Source organism: Erinaceus europaeus, chromosome 2, assembly GCF_950295315.1.
Source record: "Erinaceus europaeus chromosome 2, mEriEur2.1, whole genome shotgun sequence".
Lineage (NCBI taxonomy): Eukaryota > Metazoa > Chordata > Mammalia > Eulipotyphla > Erinaceidae > Erinaceus > Erinaceus europaeus.
Window position 1 is genome coordinate 159,628,767 of NC_080163.1, and position 26,269 is coordinate 159,655,035.

At 38.9% G+C, this 26,269-nt stretch overlaps 1 protein-coding gene across 11 annotated transcripts in view; it reads right to left on the reverse strand.

Moving 5' to 3' along the window:
• Positions 1–262: 262 nt before the first annotated feature.
• Positions 263–26,269, reverse strand: part of CYLD (CYLD lysine 63 deubiquitinase) — an 88,057-nt gene continuing 62,050 nt past the window's right edge. For all 11 annotated transcript variants that reach the window (XM_060185564.1, XM_060185562.1, XM_060185557.1 and 8 more), the window contains 9 exons: positions 25,924–26,065; positions 23,345–23,467; positions 18,223–18,314; positions 15,453–15,519; positions 11,591–11,723; positions 10,730–10,838; positions 8,799–8,917; positions 7,409–7,625; positions 263–5,443 (listed from right to left, as the gene is read on the reverse strand). In XM_060185564.1, the coding sequence (XP_060041547.1) occupies positions 5,259–5,443; positions 7,409–7,625; positions 8,799–8,917; positions 10,730–10,838; positions 11,591–11,723; positions 15,453–15,519; positions 18,223–18,314; positions 23,345–23,467; positions 25,924–26,065 (1,187 nt within the window). In that variant the 3' untranslated portion in view covers positions 263–5,258. The remainder of the gene's footprint in view (positions 5,444–7,408; positions 7,626–8,798; positions 8,918–10,729; positions 10,839–11,590; positions 11,724–15,452; positions 15,520–18,222; positions 18,315–23,344; positions 23,468–25,923; positions 26,066–26,269) is intronic.

The following is a 26,269-nucleotide window of genomic DNA, read 5'->3' on the forward strand; positions in this document are numbered from 1 at the left end:
TAGCTCGTGAAAAAGCAAGCATACTACCCAAAAGTGAGCTCTTACTGGCCCCATTCTGAATTTTTCTAGAACAGCTGTCATGTTGGTGGTAGCATGACAAAAGGAATAGCTGTACCCAGGTATAGTCCCACACCCCCACCCCAACCCTGATGGGATCTCCTTTCCTGACACCACAGCAACCTTCATAGAAGTTGAACCCAATTCCAGTTTCCCCATGAGTCAACACTCTTTTCCTCCCCTCCCAAAGAAATCAAGGAAAAAGGACCATAAAAATTTCATTTTAATGATACAGAAATAGCATTTAGTACATTTCTTTCCACAGCAGCACTTTGTTCATCTCTAAAAAAATTTTTTAACAAAATTAAGGCTAAAATCAGAGCAATCTGATAGTAAAGGGATATTTTATGTAGAGTTATAACTTTAAAGAAAGTTCATAAATATAGGATGTTCTTCAGGGGGGAAAAAAAAGTTGAACAGGATACCAGATGGGGGAAAATGCAATACAAATTTGCTCCTTTATATCAATTTATAATAACCACAACTCCCCTGGGAAGATTCAAAAGGGATTTTTTTAATGGATGTTTGTGACAGAATATTATGACTTTCTGGAGTTAAAAACTCCACAGCTCTAAAGGTTCTTTAAAAAGAAAAAGAAAACCAAGGACTGTTGAGACTCTAGTATAACCTCTCCAGAAAAAGTAAAAAGTAAAAAGGACCATGTTTAAAAATATTAGAAAATTCTATCTGAAGAGATTCTGCCTCCAAGGACGATCCCTCTGTGACTTCCCTGTCCGCTGAACTCCCTTACAGAATGAAAAACCAGCAGACAATGAAATAAAGATGATGTCACCGTCAAGACAGAGAATCTAGAATTTACATTCAGCACTGGATAACTCCCACAAAGGGGCTTCACTGATGTTCACTGTGGTCAGGAAGAAGGAATAGCTTTCTTTTCACCTTCTCATTCTCCTTGGTCATATTTGTTGGTTAGTCTCCCCCCTGCTTCCCTACCCCAGAGAGATTCCTTAGCTGCTCAGGATTTAGAGTAAGATGAAGAGTCTTTCTCTTATATCCCTACAATGAAGCTTCTGGAAGGAGAATAGGTAAGTCTAGTGCTAACTCCCCATAGGAAGCCTCACCAGGCAACACAGTCCCCAGAAGTACACAGAGCTCCTTTGAGGAGTCCCATGCACCACGTAAGGGAGCTCACCTTCTACCCCTACCCACCCTCTTCTGCACACTAGTTTCCATTTCCACATGCTGTTCTCTTCCAACACATCCCTTATCTTGGAAGTGCAAGTGTTACCTTCATTGAAGGACAGTTGTGGGCTTTGGTAACATTTTCAACCCTAAAAAAAAAAAAAAATCTTACAGTTTTTATTATAGATCTCCTAGACCATCTCCTTTTCTAAGGACATTACACTTTATAGGAAAACTTATAATCTCAGAGGAGAAATGTCTCATTTAAATTTTTTATCACACAGTAACAGGTAATAGGAAATAATGTAAGCTTTTTCTTTAACTTAGTGTGGAAATTTTTTTTACCCCTAAAGAAATAAAATATCCAGGATATATATATATATATGCATATATATGCATATATATGACATCAAATATCCTCTTAAGATTTACTCATGTTCCAAAACTGCTTAAACATCTGGGCAACAGTGGACTGAGGTATATATACTGATATGCACGTCTTATGTTCATGCAGAAACACTGAGAAGCACTGACAGAATAACTGACATACATACCATGATATGAATACACATTCAAGAAAAGATATTCACGAGATCTAGTTTAGCGCCTTTTGAACCTGGCAGGGTTCACCAGTGGGGCTTCTTACTAGCATAGTTCCTAGCCCATTGAGAAAAGTCCAATGAAGCAGGACTCACCATTGAGCCAGCACTTTGATGTTTGTTTTTTTCCCTGATATACTGATATCTCAACATTCCTCCAAAGCTAAGGTGCCAGCTAAGGCCCACATACCAAGTAGCAGAGAAAGGGCTGAAGCTGATGATCTCTGTCTCCTTCCCACAACTGTTCCAGTTATACAGCACTGCCTCTCTAGAACTCCCTGGACCTGCCACACCCCACACCCCAGCACTTCAGTAGACATTCTGTCGCTAAAAGTCAGGAACAGGATGTTTGAGGGGAAGGACCATAGCTCATATTCTATGGGCCATAGTCCCAGGTAATAAATGCCCAGTAAGTACTTGTTGGTTGGCAGTCACTCAGATGAGACCCAGTACTCCATTCTCTACTTGCCCAGTTATTCACACAGATACAAAGTCATCTTAGTGGACACCAAGACCCAGCTGAGGAGAGCAATGCCTGGGTTTGTGAATCTGAATGACATGCTTGATAACTATGTCTACTCTTTGTCCCTTAATTGTCTGATTGGGGGGGGGGGGATGAATAAATGAATGAATGAATCCAAGAGACAGGAAGAAGTCACTCACCAAAAATATTTGGCAAATATGAATTCTAAGAATACACACTATATTAGGGAGCTAATCATTACCAATTATAGCAACTACATTTGTGTGTGTGTGTATCATTGTTCATTTTGTTTTTTAATAAGTGTGCTTTTTCAGTCTTAGAAAACATTCTTTTGTGAATGGAATGGATGCTGATGGTGAGGTACTGGACACATTTATGACATGGCTGCTCTCCCTTTTCATCCACAAATACACATAAATGCACAGAGATACACGGATGCAAACACTCAGGCACACGAGCATTTATTTGGAGGTGGGGAGGGTGTGATGTGTTATATTTTCTAGTGGTAGCTATGTGTCGGGAGCCATGTTCTAAATAAGAGGATTCTACTCTACTACCTTAATTATAGGTATGACGGAGAGAAAAGCATAACAAGAAGATTTTAAAAGCCAACAGGAAAAAGCTAAAGAAAATGTAGGCTAGGGGCCAGGTAATAGAGCCATACGTAAGAGAGCACATGCTACAGTGCACAAGGACCTGGGTTCAAGCCCCCAGTCACCACCGCTAGGTGGATGCTTCGGGTGCACTGAAGCAGTGCTGCAGGTGTCTCTTTTTCTTGTTCCCTATCACCCTTTTTCCTCTCAACGTCTCTGTTTCTATTCTAAATAAATACAACATTTTTAAAAAGAAAAATGTAAGACTAAAAGGGAAGTAGGTCAACAGGCATATGGACTGCCAGTGCCACCCTGCCCGGCCCTGCTTGTGCCCACGAACCACTCAGGGCCCACGCGGGCCCCTGCATCTCCTCAGATTGCTCCTTCTCCACACAAACAGTGAAAGGAAGTAAAGCTCTACTTGAAGGAAACGTTCTTAAAACATAATTTATAGACAAGGTAGGGCCCTCCGCCTGCAAGAGCCTCCGGCCCCTCCTATGTGCAAGGACGCATGCTCAGTCTTTTCTCCCGGTCTTTTGCAAGCGAGGCCGGCAGTTATATTTGTCTTAATACTACACAGAGAAGGAACTGTCTTGTCTTCTCTTTTAAACTGCCGAGGTCTTACTTAGCTAGGTATCCCTATTCATACCTCTGGATATTCTTCTAAAGCCCCACTGCTGAGTTCATCCATGCATTTGGTCATTCAACGCATGCTTACTACGTGATGGTTGAATCTGGAGATGGTTATAGCTAGAAGAGCCCTTTGGTCTCTTGGCCCCAACCCCACCTCATCCATCCACAGGGAGGGAGGAGAGACCAGTTCTACAGCCCCAGGCTTCTCACACCTAGCCCCACAAATCACCATCTCACCACCCAACCCAAGCAGCTAGAATAACCTCGTGCAAAATGTAATTTCATCTCAAAAAAATTACACAGGAAAACAACACAAGAGGAAAGCATTTCTGTACCTTATTACAGTTTATAAAGTTAATAAATACTAACAAAATGGAGTGACAAAACCAAAGGTAATTATGCCTCCAGAAAAATAACTGCAGGGTTTGTAAAAATTCTTTCCATGATTTTTATGAAGCCATATGCTATACAGACATCTGATAGATTTTCTGTCTTTCTGCATGGTTAAAAAGTTATTTCAAAACGACAATACCACAAAACAACACCTGGAAAAATACACACGGCACAGCACATTTAGAACCTACAATTCTAGCCTACAACATCCATTTGTGATCTAGACACACAGTATGATATCAGCTAGGAAAACATCCATTCTCTGCAAATTTAATCAGGAGGAGGATGAAACTGCGGCTCACATTTAAAAAAAAAAAAAATATATATATATATATACCAGACTTTTCACGGTCATCATTTCGAATGAAATGAAACACAATTTAGTGAGGGTAGTGACTGCTCAAACTTAAGTTCTGACAGTCTTGTTTAAAATAACAAAAGTTTAGATATTGGCTGCATCTCTCCAGGGAAATTTCAGTGAATAATTCTGCATGCCAAATTAATTTTCCAATGGGTTATATGTTAATCATCCCAATCCTCTTATTTCAAAATGTACTATTCCTCATTCTATAAAATAGAGTTCTAAAAATAAACAAACGAGAAAAACCTGTTAGCTGACAAAAATTATGAGTAAAGAGTTTCAACTGCTGGGTCTTCTAGGCTCCCAGGGAAATTACATCAAAAATGGACATTTTATGACAAAATCACTCATTTATCTCAAAACCAGTACAAATGAAAAACAATACCATGAAGGAAATGTCAGTACTTTTCTGACTGCTATTGCAGAAACACAAAAACTCAGCAGATTGCAGACATGCAGGAATCAGTACCATACAGGAAAGAATTAACAAATCAAACTCATTATAACTTTAATAAATGGATTGAAAGTAGACTCTGAGTAAAACCAAAATATTTCTTCCTCAAGGCTACAATCATTAGCTACAAAGGAAAAATGATTTTATATCCTTGATTTTATATCCATAAAGAAGACACATTTATTTACATTCTCAATGGACTGAAAGAGGATTTAAGACTGTCACAATTAAAATTTGATGCTTCCAAAAATAATCATTATGATCAATGCACTTAACTTAAAGCTTTTAGGTATTAATAACTTGAGATTTCTTTAAAAAAAAAAACCAACACAAAACATATGTTCTAGAGTGCAAAATGCTTCTTATTAAATACTTCGGTAACACAAAAGCAATTTGTTTTTGAAACACAAAAATCCTTTTCTGAAGGATCATCACCACAAACACATCCACTGCCGGCAATGGATGCTGAGGGAAACTGCCAGCTCGAGTGCACTGCGTCAGAATGCTGTGTCCAGTCCCGCACCTGTGCCGGCCACCCCCTTCACTTGTACAGGCTCATGGTGGGACTCTGGTACATGCACATGTATGCATCGCAAAGGAGTCTTCGTGCACAGCCTTGGATTCTTCTGGTGTCCAAGGAATGCAGGTCTTCCAGAGACATCTTCAAGTACTCTCCTACTTCTGGGCAGGGGGTCACCTGAGGAATGTTGAAGCCATTCTGGCCACCTGTGGAGAAGAACAAGAAGTCTTTTTTAGGGCAGTGATGTTCTCTATACCTTTTTGTTGTGCCAAGTGACTTTACAAACCTACGGCTGTTAGTGAAGGCTAATTTTCGGGCTCCCAAGGACCTTGTTTTACTTCTGACTTCAGGAAGTTTAGAATTTTCACCTTTTATGACTTCTGAAAAAATTATGGAGTGGGGATGCTGCAGAGACAGTATAATGGTTATAAAAAATAAAAAAAGACTTTCATGCTTTGAAGTCCTAAGGTCCCAGATTCAATCACTGGCACAACCATAAGCCAGAGCAGAATAGTGCTCTTGGTCTTTTTCTGTGTATCTCTCACTAAAATAAAATATATATTTTTAAAAATCATGAGGTCCTGAGTTCTGCCCTTGACACCACAATGGGTTAACAGTGAATAAAACTGGTAAAAAGGACATACCCTGGGCAAAATCCAAATCTTAATATCCCAGACTTCTCTCTTCATTTAAGGCACAGTGTCATTACACACACATAAACACAGTGTCTGATTCTTTTTCTCAGGCACCAAACACCGCTCTGTTCTTTGCCATGAGACCGTCTGATTCAAAGCACATTTAGAAAAAAACACTATCATGTGTCTCTAAATTTGAAAAATGCATTGTGCCACTCTGACAACGTTCTGTTTCACATCATCCTGTGATTCCCATTGGACCGTGTGAACATGCAATGGAACGTGGTTTTAGGGGTCACAGGAATGGCTTTTCTGGTTTTTCTAAGCACCTGAAACCAGTAATGCTTTGGCACTAGACTGCTGTTAACTGTCACAGTGAGGGCTGTACCATAGCCCCTGAGTGTCTGAGCTAAGAAATCAGAGAGGACCATTCATCTGGAGACTGGATTTCTGGTCAAGAAGGTGCCCAAGGGGGTTATTAGAGGGTAACACCTGCAGTCTTCCAGAACTGGAGTTTAAGGGCTAGAGGACACAATGGGATGCTGGAAGAAGAAAGGAGGGTGGCAGTCACACTCACAACCTTGCCTGGGCAGATCCTAGTCTGTAAATCTATACAGGCCGGCATATAGGGGTTTTGACATGTATCTTATCATCCTGAAACTTGCAAGAGAACCTTACCACTTCATGCACACTCAGTATTTCTTCAGTAATCACTAAGAATTCTAGAAAGTGACCTAGAAAGTGCAATGCATTCTCATTTCAGAAGAACACATATTGTGTGCAGAACTGGCTGGCTTGTTTTCTCAAAGATGCTATTTAGTTCTATTCCTAGCTTTGTCATCTGGAATACAACATGGTTCAGTATAGAAATACATATCACTCAGGCCATAACTACTAAGTTAAATACATACTACATGGACTTGAGTACCTTAAGCCTCAACTTGAAAAACAGGAATGATTTCTATGCTGCAAGGATATAAGTATAATGACCTTTTTTATATTTTTGCAAGGATGTAGGTGTAATGTTTTTTTAATGAGATACACAGAGAGAGGAGAGACAGAGACCAGAGCACTGCTCAGCTCTAGCTTATGGTGGTACTGAAGATTGAACCTGGGACCTCATAGTGGCAGGCATGAAAGTCTTTTGCATAACCACTATGCTGTTTCCCCAGCCCTAGGTATGACTTAATGGGCTTCCCACACAGCTAGGCACATAGGGACTTCATAAGTGGCTACTATAGTTTGAACAGAAAAACAGAGGAGATTGAAGGGAAAAGAAAAGAAGACAAAGCTCAAAGTAAAAATTCTCAGTCTTATGAATTTTAGGAATTCTTTTTAAAACAAAGAGCACATGTCTATCAAAATGTCACAATATTATGCCCTTGGTGTAGTAGCAAGGTTATTAACACAGTTCAGGACCTCAGCCTGTGCTGCCAAGACATTCCTGAAAGGCTCTGCTCACAAGATACCTTGGAATGGGTCATGCAACCGCCCTCCTACACACCAGATATGTGGGAAAGAGGTTTCCAGCATTACCATCTCGGTCAGCCATACTGTCAAAGAAGAGCCAGGCAGAGTCATCTTTCCCGTACTTCACAAAAGCAACATAGTGGCTTGTCTCTATGCAGAGCACAGCAAATAACTCCATTTTCTGGCAGGGGATGCAGCCGTGTCGCCAGTCCCAGTCAGGTAAGTCTTTGGGAAGTGACACTGGGTTATATTTATGATTCAGTCTCTTGGGGTGAAGATGAACCTAAAGTGAGACAAGAAGAGAAAAGCACTGGGAGGGGGAACCACTGCAGTTTCCACAGCTCTGGCGGTGGGGAGGGGGGGGTTGGAATTGTAGCCCTGTTAGCTCATTTTGGAAACCAATTTTAAACCACTGATAATAAACAAGACTCCTTTAGCGAGGAGGCTGGCGGCTTGGGGAGCAGCTTTTCTAGATAATCTGCGCAACCATCTCCACAGAGGCTGCGGCTGCCAGGCGGCAGGCCCCCGTCTCACTGCTCCTCTCTGCCCTCAGCACCTGCTTCCTCATGGGAGCCCATGAAGCAGCTGAGGAAGATGTTCCAGACCACGCGGCTGCTGGCCAGTCATCACCAGGCTGCTGTGCCTGGTGCTGACTCTGTGCGCCACCCTGTGGTGGGGCAAGAAGGGGCTGGCCCTGCTCTTCTGCATCATGCAGTTCCTGTCCATGATCTGGTTGGTACAGCCTGTCCTACATCCCGTATGCCAGGGATGCCATCATCAAGTGTTGCTCTTCCCTGGTGAGCTGAGGCTAGGTGGGCGCATGGAGCGTGAAGGCTGATGTTGTTCCGGGAGCCCTGTCCTCCCTTTCCCGACTCCTGGACCACTCTGGAATGTTCGGAAGCTCAGACCCATGACCGCCCAGGGTCACCATGCCAGCCCCTCTTGCCTGCCCCGGCAGGGCCCTGCTCAGTGATTTCCTGCCCGTCTCAGAGTCTTTCCTAAACAGCACTTGACAAATATTCAAACTCCTGTAGTGAGACTCTCCACCTGGGGCCTCTTACAGTGTCTACATTTTTAAATGTTCTTTTTTTTTTTTTTTTAAGCCTTTAAATGTGAAAGTTTTTACGTAATGCTCAAAGTTGCCTGTTATGTATAATAAAATAATATATATATATTTTTAAAAAAGAAGAGAATATCACTAAGGAGCCAAACTCAGTGCTTCTAGTGGACTCCAATGACCCTGGACATCTCTCTACAAAGAGCAACCAGGCATTTCATGGAATGTCAAATAAACAGTTAGAAGAGAGACAAACTGTACCACTTAATTATACACTTTTTTTTAATTTAATGCTATTTTTTTTTAAACGTCAAAGCTTGAAAGTCTGTTTTCAACTGCCAAGAATTACATATATAGCAAAAACATGCTACCACATTAGGTGATGTTTAGGAGACTTACTTGGATGTTGCAGGTTTTACAAAACTGCTTGATTTTCCCAGCGGAGATGTCTGGATCATCGTAGCATTCTCTGCATTCATACATTGCAAGGCCCCCACATATCCGGCACTGCCTAGGGGCTGAAGTGGGGGGTGGGGTGGAAAGAAGCATTTAAAGGACATTTAAAAATGAAACTGGGGGAGTCTGGGCAGTAGCGCAGCGGTTAAGCACACGTGGCGCAAAGCGCAAAGTAAGGATACCGGTTCGAGCCCCCGGCTCCCCACCTGCAGGGGAGTCGCTTCACAAGCGGTGAAGCAGGTCTGCAGGTGTCTATCTTTCTCTCCCCATCTCTGTCTTCCCCTCCTCTCCCCATTTCTCTCTGTGCTATCCAACAATGACATCATCAACAACAATAAAAACAAGGGCAACAAAAGGGAAAATATAATAAAATTTTTTTTAAAAAATGAAATTGGGTTCTTATGCATTGTAACATGTGTGCTCAAGCAGGCACACCACCACCCAGCCCCTTATAAATAACATTCTAGACTATTTTCACTCAAAAACAAAACTTACATTAATGAAAATTTAAGGATAAAAGAAAGCATAAGGAAGAAATAGAAATCTGAAAGCACTCACACTCTCAGTTAGCACAATAGATCCAGTCACTGTCAACAGAATCCTGAATTTTCTCCAGTAATTGTGTATCTGCATATTTACATGATTCTTATGTGTGTGGTCTTCCTTACAAGAAGCATCAATATACTTACCTTTTCATTTAACATTATATTATGGCCACATTCGTACATACTGGTTTCCAAACACGAGTTTTAGTGGTAGCACTTTTGTTGTTATACCATAATTCATTTAATAATTCTTTTTTTTTTTTAAGTTGCCAATGGGGTTATAATGGGGGCTCAGTGCCTGCATGATAAATCCACCAATCCCAGTGGTGGGATTTTTTTTTTTTTTTATAAAGACAAGGAGAAATTGAAAGGGGGAAAAGAGAGGTAGAGGGAGAAAGAGAGACACCTACAGCACCGCTTCGACACTCATGAAGTTATCCTCCCTGCAGGTGGGGACCATGAGCTTGAACCTGGGTCCCTGTGTTTGGTAATATGTGCTCTACTGGGTGTGCCACCTCCTGGGTCCAACTGTTCTACTTTTTAATTTCTAACACTTTTTCTTCCTTTCTTCCTTCCTTCCTTTCCTTTATTTATTTATTTATAACCAGAGCACTGCTAAGCTCTGACTTATGGTGGTGTAGAGAACTGAATCTAGGCCTCTGGAGCCTCAGGCATGAGTCTCTTTGCATAACCATTATGCTATGTACCCCCAGCCTACTTTCTAATTTCTTATGCTGGTAACACTCAATATACCTGCATATAAAATATGCATATACACCTGCAATTATTCTCTCACTGAAATTACTAGCTCTGTATTTCCAGGTTCTTCACATACTGAGCTGCCTCACAGAAGTGTTATAATTGAGGGGGCCAGGCAGTGCTGCTCCTGGGTAAGCATATACATTACAGTGCACAAGGACCCGAGTTCAAGCCCCTGGTCCCCACCTGCAGAGGGAAATCTGTATGAGTGGTGAAGCAGTGCTACAGGTGTGTCTCTGTCTACATCCCTCTGTTATCTCCCCCTCCCTTCTCAATTTATGTCTCCAATAATAAATTAAAAATTTAAACTGTGGGGGGATTCAGGTCCTAGAACATGATGGGAGAGGACCTAGTGGGGGTTGTATTGTTATATGGAAAACTAGGACACGTTATGCATGTACAAACTATTGTATTTACTGTCGACTGTAAAACATTAATCCCCCAATGAGGAAATTTAAAAAAATGTAGAACAAAATCTTTTTTAAAAAGTGTTGTAATCAGGGAGAATGCCTTGACAGACCATTTGTGAATAATAAACAAAAATGAAAAAAATATATATATGATACTTACTGTCTTCAAGCAAATCTGTTATATTTAATTCCAGAGATGGGAAAATTTTCTTGAAAAGTTTAAAATCTTTTCCAAATCGAGGCATCTGAATAATCAGACAGGAGGGTGCCTAAAAAATAGAGAGAGAAAGAGATTTTCCAAATCTATGTGTTGAAAAATAAATTCTCCCTATAAAATTGAAATGGTCATGGCTGTCAAACCAAACAGTGGTTGACAGATTTGCTCATGGAGGTAGACTGCAAAGACAGGGCGCCAATAAACCAACAGACTTCAAGTAGGCCAAGGCCCCTCAGACACAGACACTCAAAGGTCGAGCAGCTTGACAAATCTTGGTCTCAAATAGTGTGATGACTATCAAAAGTGGTGCCCTACTTTGTGTTTATATTTAATAAGGATTTGGAGGAAACTTCTCATGCAGGTATAATAAAGAAATTGTCATCAATAAAGACCTTATGTTTCTTTATTATTATTAGTGATTAAATAATGACCGATAAGACTGTAGGTTAAAAGTGTGTAATTCCACACAATTCCCACCACCATAGTGCCATATCCCCTCCCCTCTGTTGTATGTTTCCCTATTCTTTATCGCTCTGGGAGTATGGACCAAAGATCTTCATGGGGAGCAGAAGGTGGGAGGCCTGGCTTCTGTAATTGCTTCTCTGCTGGACAAGGGCACTGACAAGTCGATCCATAGCCCCAGCCTGATCCTATCTTTCCCTAGTGGGGCAGGGGTCCGGGGAGGTGGGGTTCCAAGACATATTGGTGAGGTCAATTGGATTTTAAAGCAATTTTTTAATCTACTGACTATCTCAAGACTCCTAAGGACTTTCACTTAAAATACAGTAACCAATTATCACTAACCTCTGCAAATTTCAGGTTGCTGTTGATAAAAGACCATTCCAAAAGCTGCTGGATTGTAGGAACTCCAACTTTCTCATTTTTTTCCATAAAAATTTGATAGAAGTAACAGTCTTGTACCTTTTGACCTGCTGATCTAGAAATATAAAAAAATACCATTTATTTGTTGAAATGCTAAAACTGTAATGCTATTTTAACTGATACTACTACGACTACAGATTTCTACATGGCTAAGTTATAAATTCTTTAGTTAATTACAGTAGTTTCTAAGTAATTCTCTAAGATTTTCTAGGTATACTTATACTTAATGCCATGCCTGAATAAATATTTATGTATTATATCTTATCACAATTTCTAAAAAAAGTATCAAACTATAAATTAAATATTGTCCACCTTTTCTGTTATCTAACATTTAATGCTAGCATCAAACATCACTTAAGAAACAAAATGAGTAAATAGTATGTTAGCATATTGTCAAGAGAGAAACTTAAAATATTAAAAGGTGGATCATGTACACTGTGAATGCTCTATCTGGAAAGATCAGTGAATTAGAGCATCTCACAAGAACTACCACATTCACTTCATGGCTTTCATTCAAGACAGTACAGAAAAGAAACCAACTCATAAACCTTGGCACAAGAGCTAGTTTAACAGTAGATTAATTACAGCCAACATCATACTCAATGGTGAAAAACTGGAAGCATTTCCCCTCAGATCAGGTACTAGACAAGGCTGCCCACTATCACCATTACTATTCAACACAGTGTTGGAAGTTCTTGCCATAGCAATCAGGCAGGAGCAAGGAAGTAAAGGGATACAGATTGGAAGAGAAGAAGTCAAACTCTCCCTATTTGTAGATGACATGATAGTATACATAGAAAAACCTAAGGAATCCAGCAAGAAGCTTTTGGAAATCATCAGGCAATACAGTAAGGTGTCAGGCTACAAAATTAACATTCAAAAGTCAGTGGCATTCCTCTATGTAAACACTAAGTTAGAAGAAGTTGAAATCCAGAAATCAGTTCCTTTTACTATAGCAACAAAAACAATAAAATATATAGGAGTAAACCTAACCAAAGAAGTGAAAGACTTGTATACTGAAAATTATGAGTCACTACTCAAGGAAACTGAAAAAGACACAAAGAAGTGGAAAGCTATTTTATGTTCATGGGTTGGAAGAATTATCATCATCAAAATGAATATACTACCCAGAGTCATCTACAAATTTAAAGCTATCCCCATCAGATTCCAACCACATATTTTAGGAGAATAGAACAAATGCTACAAATGGTTATCTGGGATCAGAAAAGACCTAGAATTGCCAAAACAATCTTGATAAGAAAGAACAGAACCAGAGGCATCACACTCCCATATCTCAAATTGTATTATAGGGCCATTGTAATCAAAACTGCTTGGTACTGGAACACAAATAGACACACTTACCAGTGGAATAGAATTGAGAGCCCAGAAGTAAGCCCCCACACATACGGACATCTATCTTTGGCAAGGGTGCCCAGACTATTAAATGGGGAAAGCAGAGTCTCTTCAACAAATGGTGTTGGGAGAAATGGGTTGAAACATGCAAAAGAATGAAACTGAACCACTATATTTCACCAAATACAAAAGTAAATTCCAAGTAGATCAAGGACTTGAATGTTAGACCAGAAACTATCAGATACTTAGAGGAAAATATTGGTAGAACTCTTTTCTGCATAAATTTTAAAGACATCTTCAATAAAATGAATCCAATTACAAAGAAAACTAAAGAAAGCATAAACCTTTGGGACTACATAAAATTAAAAAGCTTCTTCACAGCAAGAAACCACTACCCAAACCAAGAGACCTCTCACAGAATGGGAGAAGATCTTTACATACCATGCATCAGACAAGAGGCTAATAACCAAAATATATAAAGAGCTTGGCAAACTGAACAACAAGAAAACAAATAACCCCATTCAAAAATGGAATAAAACACTCTGGGGTGGGTGGGTGAGAGAATACAGGCCCAAAAAGGATGACAGAGGACCTATTGGGGGGGGGGTATTGTTATATGGAAAACTGGGAAATGTTATGTATGTAAAAACTATTATATTTATTGTTGAATGTAAAACATTAATTCCCCAATAAAGAAATTTAAAAAATAGAAAAAAAAGAGGCTAATAACCAAAATATATAAAAAGTTTGCCAAACTAAACAACAAGAAAAACCCCATCCAAAAATGAAGAGAGGACATGGACAGAATATTCACCACAGAAGAGATCTAAAAGGCCGAGAAACATATGAAAAAAATGCTCCAAGTCTTTGATTGTCAGAGAAATGCAAATAAATATGACGAGATACCACTTCACTCCAGTGAGAATGCCATACATCAGAAAAGGTAGCAGCAACAAATGCTGGAGAGGTTGTGGGATCAAAGGAACCCTCCTGCACTGCTGGTGGGAATGTCAATTGGTCCAACCTCTATGGAGAACAGTCTGGAGAACTCTCAGAAAGCTAGAAATGGACCTACCCTATGATCCTGCAATTCCTCTCCTGGGGATATATCCTAAGGAACCCAACACCCATCCAAAAAGATCTGTGTACACATATGTTCTTGGCAGCACAATTTGTAATAGCCAAAACCTGGAAGCAACCCAGGTGTCCAACAACAGATGAGTGGCTGAGCAAGTTGTGGTATATATACACAATGGAATACTACTCAGCTATCAAAAATGGTGACTTCACCATTTTCAGCTGATCTTGGATGGACCTTGAAAAATTCATGTTAAGTGAAATAAGTCAGAAACAGAAGGATGAATATGGGATGATCTCACTCTCAGGCAGAAGTTGAAAAACAAGATCAGAAAAGAAAACACAAGTAGAACCTGAACTGGAATTGGTGTATTGCACCAAAGTAAAAGACTCTGGGGGTGGGTGGGTGGGGTAGAGAACACAGGCCCAAAAAGAATGACAGAGGACCTAGTGGGGAGGTGTGCTGTTATATGGAAAACTGGGAAATGTTACACATGTACAAACTATTGTATTTACTGTTGAATGTAAAACATTAATTCCCCAATAAAGAAATAAAAAAAAAATTACTTGAGTGATCAGTAGACAAAAACAGTGTTATTCTATATGATATATATGGTTCTGTCTCACAGACTAGGTTAAAATAAGACCCTTTTGAGGGTTTTTTTTAAAAAGATTTTTATTTATTTATTAATGAAAAAGATAGAAAGAGGGAGAGAAAGAACCAGACATCACTCTGGTACATGTGCTGCCGGGGATTGAACTCAGGCCCTCATGCTTGAGAGTCCAATGCCTGCACCACCTCCCTGACCACCTTTTGAGGGTTTTTAATTTAAATAAAAAATTAATTAAAACATTCATTTAAATTACAAAATTGTTTATATGCTCTTTTTATAAGAAAAGTATACTCAATAGCATTGCTACTGGTGTCAACAACTTAAAATACAAATGTATATTAGATTCATTACTCAAGTTAAAATAGGATACTATGGATAGGTCAAGGATTAAAATCAATTTCTGTTTAGTAACTTAGCATAATAAAATTCCTACACAAATACTATACGGAGTGGCCACTAAGGAAATCATTTCTACAGAATGGGAACAGTAAGGTGAGGATTTTCTATTTTTTCCAATGCTTTCATAATAATGTGAATATTACCTTACTTGCAGGCTTGCAAAATAGCTCATCTGAATAGTGTGTCTGCCTTGCCATGCAAACAATCCAGGTCCCATCCCAGCCCCCACTACACTGGAGTAAGATTCAGTGCTGTGGGCTCTTTTCTTCCATCTCTTTCCCTCTATCTTAAAAGGTCATTTCAGAGCAGTGAAATCTCAGTGACAACAATATACAACTTACCTTATTTTTAACAGTGGTTCTACCCTTAAAATATGATGAAATAGGATATTCAAGAATTCTTCAGGATCTAGTGGGAAATTAAAAATCAAATAAATAAGAAAAATATTTATGTCATATTCCTATAATGATTTCACATTTCAGAACCAATTTTACTTTAAGAAACAGAATTATCGGGAGTCGGGCTGTAGTGCAGCGGGCTAAGCGCAGGTGGCGCAAAGCACAAGGACCGGCATAAGGATCCCGGTTCGAACCCCGGCTCCCCACCTGCATGGGAGTCGCTTCACAGGCGGTGAAGCAGGTCTGCAGGTGTCTTTCTCTCCTCCTCTCTGTCTTCCCCTCCCTCTCTCCATTTCTCTCTGTCCTATCCAACAACAACAACAATAATAACTACAACAATAAAACAACAAGGGCAACAAAAGGGAATAAATAAAATAAATATTAAAAAAAATTTTTAAAAAGAAACAGAATTATCAAGTTATTTTTAATACAGAAAACAAAGGATATATAAAAGCATGGTAAAATTATTTTCTAGGAAGTCGGGCGGTAGCATAGAGGGTTAAGCACACATGGTGCGAAGTACAAGGACCAGCGTAAGGATTCCTGTTCGAGCCCCAGGCTCCCTACCTGCAGGGGAGTCACTTCACAGGTGGTGAAGCAGGCCTGCAGATGTCTATCTTTCTCTCCCCCTCTCTGTCTTCCCCTCCTTTCTCCATTTCTCTCTGTCCTATCCAACAACAACAACAATAATATCTACAACAATAAGGGCAACAAAAGGGAAAATAAATTTTAAAAAATTATTTTCTAATTTTGGTACAATTTTATTAGAACTGAAAAAGTATAATAGTTCACAGATAATTTTAATTTCTTTTGGGGTAGTTAAGAAAGTAGAATAAATGCACCAAAGTAAAAGACTCTGGGGTGGGGGTGGCTGGGTGGGTAGAATACAGGTCCAAGAAGGATGACAGAGGACCTAGTGGGGGTTGTATTGTTATATGGGAAACTGGGGAATGTTATGCATGTACAAACTATTGTATTTTCTATTGAATGTAAAACATCAATTACATTAAGCTTTTATACATTTCTAGTCAGGTGTGGAATCTGAGTAAGTTCAAGTATGAATAGGTTAAAACACTGCACAGAGTCACTCATTATCAGAGAAATGGAAATCAAGACAACAGTGAGATACCAGCTTACCACTTTAAGAACGGTCTACAACAAAAAGGAGAAACAAGCACGGGAGAGGATGTGAAGAGAAAGTAACCCTTTTACACTGGTGGGCATGTAAGTTGGCACAGTTTCTTTGAAAAATAGTTTAGAAAATCCTCAAAACATTTTTTTTTTAAAAAAATGGACCTGCCTTATAATCAGAAAATTTTTCTCCTAGGCATCTATCCAAAGAGATCTGTGTATGCCTATATTCACAGCAGTGCTATTTGTTAGGAACGTGATAACCACTACACCAGGGGACGTGACAGCAGTGCTATTTGTAACAGCAAAAGTTGAAAACTACCAGTACCCAGCAATAGATGAGTGGTTTAGGTAGTTGTGGTATATGTACACAATGGCATACTACACAACTATAAGAAATAATAAAGTTTTCTCTTTTTGCTAAAACATACATGGAACTAGAAGGGATCATTACTGAGTAAAGTAAGCCAGAGTGAGGAGGACAGACACTGGATGACATCATTCTCAGGTGGGATCTAAGAAGCAAAGCAAGGACCAATACAGGGTGAAGTCTCAATGGACTGAGTGGTCTATCCCAGCAGATCTTGTACTTGAGGAAATAGGAAATTCTTGAGGAACTATGAAATTGTACTTCTGTGATAACAATCCTGTAAATTAATATTTCAATAAAGTGATAGTAAAGTAAAAAAACTGCCTCAGCATAAATATAATTCTAGCCAGTCATTTTATAACTCCTTATTTATTTATTTGTTGGTTTATTTTCCAGAGCACTGCTCAGCTCTGGCTTATGTTGGTGTTGGACTGAACTTGGGACTTTGGAGCCTCAGGCATGAGAGTCTGTTTACATAACCAGTATTCTATCTATCTCCACCTGGTAACTCACCCCTGTACCCCCCTCCCTTTTTTTTTTTCTGTTTTGTTGTAACTCTCTTCATAAAGAGAAAATATATGTTTGAAAATGTGGATGGTTTAATGCAACCTTTTATCATTGAATGTAGAAAATTCCAAATATCATTGCTGGAAGGGAAGGAGAAAACTTTCTTCATTTAACCTACTAGAACCAGATAGCTTCAAAAAGGGGCTCTATCTTCTGTCATCATTCACATGGAGGACAGAGAAAGAATTTACAAAATTAAGAAAATGGTATGTTTCACGGAAAGGGATATCTAAATTAACAACCTCTCCCTCAAACTAGACAGATGAACAAATTGACCAATAATTTATCTATTAATTTAAGTTACTTTTAATGCATTTATTATTAGTTATTGTTATTATTGTTGTTGTTGTTGTTGTTGTTATTTGCCAGTAAGGTTATCATTTGGTGCCTGAACTACGAATCCACCGCTCGTCGCGGCCATTTTTTCCTTTTTGTTGTTGTTCTTGTTGTTGCTGGATAGGACAGAGAGAAATTGAGAGAGGAGGGGAAGACACCTGCAGACCCGCCCCACCGTTTATGAATTGGCCCCCCTGAAGCTGGGGAGCTGGAGGCTTGAACTGGGATCCTTGCTCCAGTCCCTGTGTTTCGTACTATGTGCGCCACCACCAGGTCCTCTAATGCATATATTATAATGAAGACAGTCACCTTTTTCTTCAGAGGTAAATCCTGATGCAGCTTCAACTTTTTCAAGTATTTTCCTCAGTTTCATAATCTTTGTTGCACACACATATCCATATCTTTATTAATAAAAACAATTCATTAATACTGGCATACATGTCAAACATTTTTATAACCATACATTTCAAATATAGAACTCCAGTAAGTCTTAAATCAACAGGCCAGACAACTCTTTTAAAAAATATATACAGTTTACAGATTTGAGGTTTACAAGATTTAAAAGCCACAAGCAGAATTATCTTGAACAATAAAAACAGCTATCATATATTAATTTCAGAAGAGAATGTTTTCCATTTGAGTAAAGTTTGTAAGATGTACTGTAAAAAACAGAATGAAATTTTGAGGGAGCAGGTGAGATAGCATAACAATTATAGAGAAAAAAAAAAACTTCCATGGCTGAAGCTCCAAAGTCCCAGGTTCCATCTCTTGTACCACCATAAACCAGAGCTAAGCAGTGCTCTGGTCTCTCTCTCTTCCTTTCTTGTCCTCTCTGTATATCGCATTAAAATAATATATATATATATATATTTTTCTTTTTTAAAAAAAGAAAATTTAAGAGCAAATCCTTTTAATACTAGAGAACAAGATAACAACAGGGGCCAGGCAGTGGAGCGCCCTATTGCGCACGTTACGCTTGAGGACCCAGGTTTGAGTCCCTGCTCTCCACCCTCAGTGGGGAGGCTCCACTAGTGATGAAGCAAGTCTGCAGGTGTCTATCTTCCCCTCTCTCTCCCTCTCTCTGTCCCCCTACCACTCTAGATTTCTTTGTCCAACCTGATAATAATAATAATAGTAATAATAATAATAATAGAAAATGGCTACTAGGAGAAGTGGATTCATAGTGCCAGCACTGAGCCCCAACAATAACCCTGGTAACAACAACAACAACAACAAAAATTAAAAACTGTTTTAAACAAAAAAATTAAAATAACAATAAAGGAAGAAAAAGAAATTGAGTAGTCTTGAAAATCTGCCATCAAACCCAATAGTTTCACGTATGGCATTTCCTCATTTTTGCTAGATACAAAACACAATGAACAGGTTAACCATAAATCCTGAAGAGCATTCAGATTCTAAAAATGACTTAAGGGGCCAGGTGGTGGTACACCTGATTGAGCACACACATTATAATGCACAAGGACCCAGGTTCAAGCCCCTGGTCCCCACCTGCAGGGGGAAAGCTTCACAAGTGGTGAAGCAGTGCTGCAGGTGTCTCTCTATCTCTCTCCCTTTCTTTCTTTTTTTTTTTAAATTTTTATTTATAAAAAGGAAACAATGACAAAACCATAGGATAAGAGGGGTATAACTCCACACAATTCCTACCACCAGAACTTCATATCTCATCCCTTCCCCTGATAGATTTCCTATTCTTTAACCCTCTGGAAGTATGGACCCAGAGTCATTGTGGGCTGCAGAAGGTGGAAGGTCTGGCTTCTGTAATTGCTTCCCTGCTGAACATGCGCATTGACAGGTTGATCCATACTCCCAGCCTGTTTCTCTCTTTTCCTACTGGGGCGGGTCTCTCCCTTTCTATCTCCCTCTCTCCTCTCAATTTCTCTCTGTCTCTATCCAATAATAAATAAACAAATAAAGAATATAAAAAATTTCAAAAAGGAAAAACACAAGGTCAAGACCTTTGAAGATATTGAAATAGAGATTTCAAACAAAACTAGTGTCAGCAAAACAGCTCAGTTGGATAGTGGGCTTCTCTGTTATAGGCATGACCCAGGTTCCAGTTCAGTACCCACCACACTGAGGAAAGCTTCGGCACTATAGTGTCTTTCCTTTTTTTTTTTTCTCCCCACTATCTCTATCTTTTTAAAAAAATTTTATTTTGGCCTCCAGGATTATTGCTGAGGCTCTATGAATCCACTGCTCCTGGAGGGTATATTTTTCCATTTTGTTGCCCTTGTTTTATCATTGTGGTTATTATTGTTATTGATGTCACTGTTGTTGACAGTGAGAGGAGGGGAAGACAGAGAGGGGGAGAGAAAGAGAGACACCTGCAGACCTGCTTCACCGCCTGTGAAGCGACTCCCCTGTAGGTGGGGAGCTGGGGGCTCAAACCGGGATCCTTAAGCTGGTCCTTGCATCTTGCACCATGTGAGCTTAACCCAATGTGCTACTGCCTGACTCCCCTCTATATCTTTTTCTATCTGAAGTAGTAAAGTCCTAGTGATGACCAAAAAATTAAAAATAAAAATAGTTGCCAAAAAACAAATATGATTTTAACCCACACACAAGGAATCATGATTACAACAGGTTATCTGACAATTTTTTCCCTCTGGCAGGGAACAAAATATTATGTAAGTATGATTTTTAACTTGCTAGGCGACATCATCTAAATAATATGTACATTTATGGTATTAGGAGTATTTCAACTCTCTTGTTCTGACATCGACTACATGGGAAGATTGTAAGTGAAAAAATTGCATGTGACCCCTTAATTTTGGTCTGTACTCCCAGAGGGGGTAAATATTAGGGGAAGATGACTAGAGGGCTCTGAACCCCAATTCCACTAGGACCAAAAATGTTTGTCATCAGGAATCTTTGTTTTTATACCTCAATGAAAGAGAAGATAATCTGGAAAACACCGAGGCACTGTTTGGCTTCTCTGAGAGGGGAGAGGAAAATGGACGGGTACTTGGAAGTAGTAGAAAGTGTAGGTGGACTTAGAAAGGAAGTGGAGGGTCAGAGAAGGGAAAGAAATGGACATATACACACACAGACAGATTTAGATATACAGTCAACCTGTATCTGGGATCTTGGGAAAACTATTGTAGGAGGGGAACAAGACACAGAATTCTGGTGGTGGGAATGGTGTGAAATTAGACCCCTATTATCTTATCATTTTGTAAATCACTATTAAATAATTTTTAAAAATCTCATCTGATAAAACAATTGGAGAAAAAAAATCAAGATTAAAATATAAAGCCGTTTTTCCATTAAGAATGTATTTATTTATCTAGTTATCTTGGTTTCTTCTTCTTCTTCTTTTTTTCTTTTTACCAGAGAACTGCTCAGCTCTGGCTTATGGTGGTGTGAAAAAGGAGGGTGGGGATGGGGGGGGGGGGAGTGAACCTGGGACTTGACAGATCCTCAGGCATCAGAGTCTGTTTGCATAACCATTGAGCTATCTACCCCACCCCATCCCGGCTGGGTTTCTTTTTTCTTAGTGATTTAATAATGGCTTGCAAGATTATGAGATTACAAGGTATAGTTTCACATTATATCCACCTCCAAAGTGCTTCATTGCTCTAGGCTAACACTTTTTTTTTCTTTTCCAAAGATCTGAATTATGTAGTAGAAGCTACCATACTATAAGCTTTTCATTTTTTTTTAAATATAAAGATTAAGAGAAACATTGGGAGAGAGAGATAGAATATAAAAAGAACACACAGCACTAAAGCTTTCTCTAGAGCAGAGGGGGGTGGGCTTGAACCTGGGTCACATTCATAGCAAAATATGCTCTCTCCCATGTAAGCTATCTTGCCAACTCCATCACTAAGAATTTAAACAAAAAATGTGAGGAAACTTACTTTCTTGTAACTTTCATAATTGTGTCAGATTGTAGGTTATTCTGAATGTTCAGCACATTTCACAACTGCATTTTGGCCAAAATCGTTTATCAAGCTTATTTATTGGTGTTTGCTACCTGAGACATCTCTAGAGCTCCACAACCCACAGCAGCCTCCTTTCTTTCTTCCTTTCTTTTTACCTCTTTCTTTCTTTTTTCCTTTCTTCTTCTCTCTCTTTCTTTTTAAAGCTGAATAGCAGAAAGGCTGACAGGAGAGATACCTGCAGTATGGCTCCACTACTCAAGAAGCTTCCCTACTGCAAGTGGGTCCAGAATGTGGACTTGAACCTGGAGAAGTGTGTGTTCTTCTAGATGAGTCATCCCTTGGTCCCCAAACTATTCTTTTTTTTTTTTTTTAATTTTAGTTATTAAACAAGAAAAATGTCACAAAATTTTAATTTGCCTTAGTAAAAACATTTATATATATATATACCCTGTTCTTTATGTTCATAAAAATGGCTGGCTATATTTGTTTTGTAATCTGTGGTCCTAATGCTTCACAGTTTAGATTTTATAATGTAATGTTATCACCATCACTGTCACCATTTAGCAAACACCTTCTTAATGCTGCCACTGGGGCTTTACTGCTCTAGGCAGAGAAGAAGACAGAAACAGAGAGGAAGAACCCACAGCACCAAAACACCCTTCACTGTGGTGGGGGCCTGTCTAAGGGAAATCTAAATATAGTTCTTTAACAAAAAACACATATTAATAAAACATATCCCCTTTAAAAAAATTTTCTGAGACTTTTATTTACTTATTAATGAGAAAGATAGGAGGAGAGAGAAAGAACCAGCCATCACTCTGGTACATGTGCTGCCAGGGATTGAACTCAGGACCTCATGCTTGAGAGTCCGATGCCTTATCCACTGCGCCACCTCCTGGACCACTATAGCCCATGGTTTTTCATACAAAAGTGTTAACTCTGAATTCTAACTTTCAGGTAGAATTGAGTTCTTAAGAAGTCAAACTACATACACTGAATATGACATACTAAGTATATTTAGTGTCACAGTTATACTAGAATAAACAGTTTCAGAAGATAAGAAAGCATCACAGTGATTATGCAAAAGTCTTTCATGCCTGAGTCTCTGAATTTCTAGGTTCAATCCCAAAGACCCCCATAAACCAAAGCTGAGTAATACTGAGCAGTGCTGTGGTATAGTGCACACGTGCATATTATCTCTCAATTTCTCTTTCTCTCTCTCTCTGAATCTCTCAGTAAACTAAATAAAATATTAAAATAATATTTGCATAAATATTTAAAAGGAGATAATCCCATGTAAAACAGCAATTTCTGGAGAGAATATGGAGAAACTATGGGTAGAAATGCAAATTGGTGTAGCCCCTGTGAAAAACAGACTGGAGAGTCCTCAAGCAAATGCAAATAGAAATATCTTAAAAACCTGTACTACCACTCTTTAAGTCAATACCCAGAGGACAAGAAAACACATATTTGCTAGATTTTTAAATTAATGTTAATTATAAACCAGCAATATATCTTGGACTTACATTCTCAGAGGGTTAACAATTTCTGTCCTTAGTAGTTCTTGAGTTTCACTATAATATTCTACATCATTCTTTTCTTTGGGTCTAAGTAACACAGTGTCCAGAACAGAACTGAAAGCAAATAAGCTGTGAAATGAAAAATACACAAAAATGGATTTTTATCATACTGTAATCACATTGTTTTTCTGAAAAAATTAGTTAAGAGAATACAAAGTAAATAAAAGGGAAGTCTAGAGGTAACACACAAAATAGTGGTTTTCATTAACACAAATATCCAACACCTCTGATAAGATTCTCGTGGTTCAATCATCAAGGCCTAGAGATTCTTACAGGCAGACGTCAAGTAAACAAAACTATAGACTGACAGTGTTAAAGTATAAAAAATATATGTCGGTTTATTAAGAAAACCTCTTGGTAAATGATGAAAGGTCTAAGTCAAATGACAAATAGACCAGCCAAGCCAAACTATCCCCAATGTATAACCCACTGTCAATATCATTCTTTTCTTTCCTTGACAGTCCTTTGGCTTTCTTCAAATGCCAAAACCAGAGCCAACAAAATAGCTCACTTGGATAGTGCACTACTTTGTCATGTATATGACTCAGGTGCAAGCCTGGTCCCCACTGCATTAAAGGAAGCTTCAAGCGCTGTGATCTCTTGCATTCTCTCTCTCTGCCTCTCCTCCTCCTCTCTCTCTTTTTCTAAAACAAGAGCACTGCTCAGTGTACTGGGGACTAAACCTGGGACCTCAGAGCTTCAAATATAAACATCTTTTGTAGGGAGTTGGGCGGTAGTGCAGCAGGTTAAGCACAGGTGGCGCAAAGTACAAGAACAGGCATAAGGCTCCTGGTTCAAGCCCCCAGCTCCCCACCTGCAGGGGAGTCACTTCACAAGTGGTGAAGCAGGTCTGCTGGTGTCTTTCTCTCCCCCTCTCTGTCTTCCCCTCCTCTCTCCATTTCTCTCTGTCCTATCTAACGACAATGACAACAATAAAAAAACAAGGGCAACAAAAGGGAATAAATATTTTTTAAAAATCTTTTGTATAAATCATTATACTGTCTCCCCAGCCACCTCTTTCTCTACCATATAAATAAGCACATGCCAAAAACCACTCAAGAGTGACAAACAATGGTAAGTAGTTAACATCAAAGAAAAGGAACATTTGGTTAATAATAGATTTTTAACCAAGAAATTTAGAGAACATTGTATCAATACTGGAAAGCCTATTACTGTCAGCGTATCAGAGACTGACAGTAGTTTGCAAAAAAAAAAAAAAAAGAAGAAGAGAGGAAAAGAGAATAGAAGAAAAAGACCACAAACATTCTCTCTACCTTAACAATAATGCTAATGTTAATTAGCATTAACGTGATATTCTTCACCCTACATATAGACATCAGGTTACACTGGATTTCCTTGGCAGTACTGTTTCAATCTTCAGGGTGTAAAATTTCTTGCCACATTAAACTACTTCACTCTGGGGAGTCGGGCAGTAGTGCAGCAGGTTAGGCATGCATGGCGCCAAGAGCAAGGACCGGCGTAAGGGTACTGGTTCGAGCCCCCGGCTCTCCACCTGCAGAGGTGTTGCTTCACAGGTGGTGAAGCAGGTCTACAGGTGTCTATCTTTCTCTCCCCCTCTCTGTCTTCCCCTCCTCTCTCCATTTCTCTCTGTCCTATCCAGCAATGATAACATCAATAACAACAACAATAATAACTACAACAATTAAAAAGGGCAACAAAAAAGGAAAAAATAAATATTAAAAAATTTTTTTAAGTTATCTAAACTACTTCACTCTGAAATAACCACTTATACAAAAGCAACCCTGATTCTATTGCAAAAGATTTTTAAATTAGTTTGGGAGGATGTAGCTCAGTAGTAGGGTACTTGCTTCACATGCATGAGGCTCTGGGTTTGACACTCAGCACCACAAATCCTTTCTTAAAGTTAAAAAAGTAAAAAAGAAGAAAAAAAAAACTAGTTTTGAGTGCTTATATTTAGTAAAAGAAATACAAATACCAACCAAAGATTTACTGCCAGTCATATTATTTGATTGACAGATAGACTTACTCTGTTAAAGTCACATGCTTTCCCAAATAGCTCCAGAAAACCTGTTCCACTTTTCACACTATATAATTTACCTTTTAGTCCTTGTTAATTGCATTACTTCTTTCTCTTTCTCTCTCCCTACCTACACCTCCCCACCATCATCAGGCTTTTTATTCTCATCATCAGGCCTTCACTGTATCAAGGCTACCCTCAGTGAGTAGGGGTAGTTGGGCCTGAACCTGGTCTGTACACATGAACGCAGGTGTACCATCCAGGTGAGCTATTTGCCAACCATGCATTACTCTTCTAGATTAAGTTTGATAGAAGCACAAGAAATCCCATTCAAATGCTTCCGAGAAGCATACAGTGATATGCCATCTCCCTCTTTGCTAACTCTCAGTAATTGTCTCTTTTCAGAGATAGTTAGCAATTTCTTACAGACACACCACACACACACACACACACACACACACACACACACACAAAACCACTGAACCCATGACGACATTTATACCCACTATACTATGTTTAAACTTACCAAAACAAGGTTGAGTCTAAATAACAAGAATTATAATGACCCTGGATACCTTTCTTCTTTCCAATCATTATCTCTAAGCCTTCTTTTTCCATTTTTGGTGGAGTATTTTCTTCTACTACTTCACTTAAGTAGCCTCCAAACGCTAAAAAGATAATATTTTTCATTTTTTATATTTTGACACAAAATATGTCCCCTATTACCTTATAATCTTATAAGTCACTATTAAATCATTGATGAGAGTATAATGAAACAAAAAAATTAAAACAAAATGATTTTGAAAGAAAACAAAATATATCTCTCAGAACTAAGTCAAGGTATGGTATGACTAATTACTATTCAGTTTGGC